General features: G+C 41.7%; 2 protein-coding genes across 2 annotated transcripts in view; both read right to left on the reverse strand.

Moving 5' to 3' along the window:
* PHALS_13151 (conserved hypothetical protein) overlaps nt 1-872 on the reverse strand; it is a gene marked incomplete at both ends in the record, with an annotated part of 891 nt that extends 19 nt beyond the window's left edge. Inside the window, one exon of the mRNA XM_024728849.1 lies at nt 1-872. This exon is cut by the window's left edge and continues 19 nt beyond it. Within this exon, the coding sequence (XP_024579285.1) occupies nt 1-872 (872 nt within the window).
* Nucleotides 873-1,952: 1,080 nt separating this feature from the next.
* Nucleotides 1,953-2,157, reverse strand: PHALS_13152 (uncharacterized protein; the record flags this gene model as incomplete). Its single annotated transcript, XM_024728850.1, has 2 exons — nt 1,953-2,039; nt 2,089-2,157. The coding sequence occupies 2 exons, from the start codon at nt 2,155-2,157 to the stop codon at nt 1,953-1,955; spliced, it is 156 nt and encodes a 51-aa protein (XP_024579286.1).
* Nucleotides 2,158-3,131: the final 974 nt, after the last annotated feature.

A 3,131-nucleotide genomic window follows, 5' to 3' on the forward strand; every position in this document is an offset into this window, starting at 1 on the left:
CGAGAAAGCTGACTGCTAAAATTGCTAGCACTATCGTTGCTTCTGATTGACTGGTCTATTTGAGAACCTTCCGAAAGTGCGGCTTGGGCGAAGAACACAACACGCACTAAGTTACTTGCTGGTACCTTTTCAATCAAGTATGCAGCACTTATGTCAGGAAGGTCATCCACAAGGTCAGCTTTCATTTTTCCAGCCAGTAACTCCTGCTCGGGCACTGATGTTAGCGTGACTGTAAACGAGTCGGCACTTTTTGCTTTTTCGAAATATTCAAGAAAGCACCATTGTTCGTGATTTCGAAACATCCGCGAACGTTCAAACGCACTGGTTTTCACTGTCAATCTTGACTCTATATCTGACTTCAAATTTGAGGACGCAGGTATCTCGAGCGAAGAATCAACGACGTGAACTACAGCACCGTGAATGTAATCTTTGTATAGCCCTCGCATAACCATGTCGTGTTCAGTACTTGTGGTGGAGCTAAGGATGGCTGAGAGTTCGTTCAAACTTGCTTTCATCTCACCTGTCGAAAGCACTTCATGAGCAGCTTCAATTCCGTCGCCGTGCGTAAATGCAGTGAAATTATTGGCGACAGTCTTCCACTTCCAATTGCGTAGCGAAGCTTGGCGATTTGTAAGACGGCGAAAGTCTACCTTGTCAGTAGCACCACGAGCGATCTGTAGCAATTGCGAGTTGCCAAGACGTACAAACGACTGGGTTGATAGCGGGTCTTGTTCAGTCTCTGAGTCAGCAAACGACATTTCTTTCGTAGTGCGCCAGGAGTCATGCCATGAACGCTCAATACCAAGACGTTTCAGGCCACTTGTAAAAGTTGTTAAGTTTGGGTTTGATCGGTCTAACCTTGAACCGAACATGGTAAATCAGGAAATGAGAGTTTAAAAAAGAAATTGGGGGCGAGTATAGACAACAGTGTGTCTTTCCAATGTTAGAGAGATACACATCTTACATATACACTGAAACTCTACCTCACTTTCTAGCCGGGCAAGAATATCATATGACATTGTGACATGTTGAGGTTTACGTAATATTGTTAAAGCTGAGAAGAGGTAAATCAGACTACAAGATCTTTATATAAAATAGAAATGTCAAGTGATCTTGTGGTGGCATGAAATGACTGTTTATACTGTATTGAGTACACAGATAAGATTCTTCACGCTCCATTCTTGGATAAAGTTTATTCAAGTCGAAGCGACGTTTTGTATGATTGCGGCCGTGGAAGAGAATATCGATACCGACGCAGATGAGCCATCGATTTAGATGCATGTGTAATGATCAACTGGTCGTATGATTTTTCGATATTGGAGATAGTGCGAGCTTTGAATCGTCTTCATGGTTAAGAAAAAGTCAGCACATCTTTGCTCCACTACATATCGCTAGGGTTGAGAGATCTTTCACTACAATGTGCTTTAAATAACAGTCGAATCACATGCTACGTTAAACTCAAATCTTTATTGAGCTGGTTGCGTCTTCAAGCTAATTAAATCAGCGTTAAATACTCTATGCAGACTTGTCATTGTATACTTCTAGCAGCTCATGCAACAAATCTTGTCGTTATAAGATGTATAAGATCTAATTACTCAATCTGCACACTCCACAATTTTTTCCCGGATGGCAATAATTCTGGTTAGAAGGCAATACACATGTATGCGGTTGGATACCATGCTATTAATGCTTACGAAAGGATTCTAATCTTAGGACACGTAATGTTGAGATGACACCGCTTGATAATGTCAATAAACAATATTACAGCTATATGTCTATTTCTTACATGCGTAAGCTCTGCATTTGTTCGCAGAGAATTAGCTCCAGATTGTACATCCATTCGACAAAGTAATTTGGTAAAAAATACGGCAGCGTTCGGACGAGAAAAACGTCAGAACATAATAAACTTTTTCACTTCGGATTTTACCATCAATCCGGGAGGAAGGGTATCTTTAATATAGCGAGCTTTGAAGCTGCTGTATATTGGTTTGGATCTGCCTTAAGTTTTTCTTCTTCAAGGATGTTCGGATTTTAAATTTCTTCAAAAACACACAGAAATCGTTAAATTAACGTGTTGATGGAACCTACCTTTGATGGTGTTTGTACCCACGACAATGCTCCAAGTAGAAGCTCTGAAGGACCAAAGTTAAGTACCATGATGAAGAGATTTGATTAGTACGGTACGTATGAGACTGGTGATACTTCAAGAAGGATCTGCTAACCCCACACATTGCAGTCATATTGAGTCTTATTGCTATAGTCTGCTGTGTATGATATCGTTCCAATTTTATCTATCTCTGAAATAGAACCGATCAAGTAAATCGTCTCAAATTTGAACAAAGAAGCTCGTAACGGCGCAGGTGACCCATCCTGGCCTTAACTTACGATGACTTTGAAAGACAAAGCTATCTTTACATGAGGTTTGCGGTATCCTCGTTCTACAAACGAAGCACATCTTTTTGAACCTGCATCATAGTATGGATTTCTATCCTTATTTCAGGTTTTCCTCTTCTTTCACTTCTTGTTAATGTGTGCAGAGTTAAATTCAGTGCATTTGACAGCGCGAACTTTAAGGGGCAATTTTATCCATTTGCGAAAATATACGGCAACACAGCCGAACTTGGTAGTTTTGATAGTCAATCGCACAATTGCGTAGTGAGAGAACTGTATCAATTACGAGAATGAACATGATATGATCGAGTACCTGTCGATAGGACAAGTACACCAGCTAAACAGGCAAATGCGGGTGGTCGGTCTGAAGTTAAAGCCAGTCGTCGGTCCCTCAACTGAAGGCGCCCAGCAGTTTTAAATTGCTCCGAAACCTTCACTTGTGGGGCTCTGCTTGACGTGCTCAACGAAACATTTCCCGAGTGAGGATCCGGTGGCATCAACCCTGAGACCGCTAATAAAGAGTATCCAAACCTCTAAAAGGCGGCTTGGGAAGATCTCTCTTTTTAAAAGAAGGCAGCTGAGATGGTTCGAATATAGTCATGCTTCGAACGAAGCAGCAGCGCATTTCTCTTGCGGCCTCCAAGCTGGAAACCACGTGCACAGCTGAGCATCAAATTCAATACTTTGGTAAAAAAGGCGCTACCAGCAGGAAAAGTATACAGCGACTGATACGCGAGCCG

The sequence above is a fragment of the Plasmopara halstedii genome (assembly GCF_900000015.1).
Source record: "Plasmopara halstedii genome assembly, contig: Scaffold_650, whole genome shotgun sequence".
NCBI lineage: Eukaryota > Oomycota > Peronosporomycetes > Peronosporales > Peronosporaceae > Plasmopara > Plasmopara halstedii.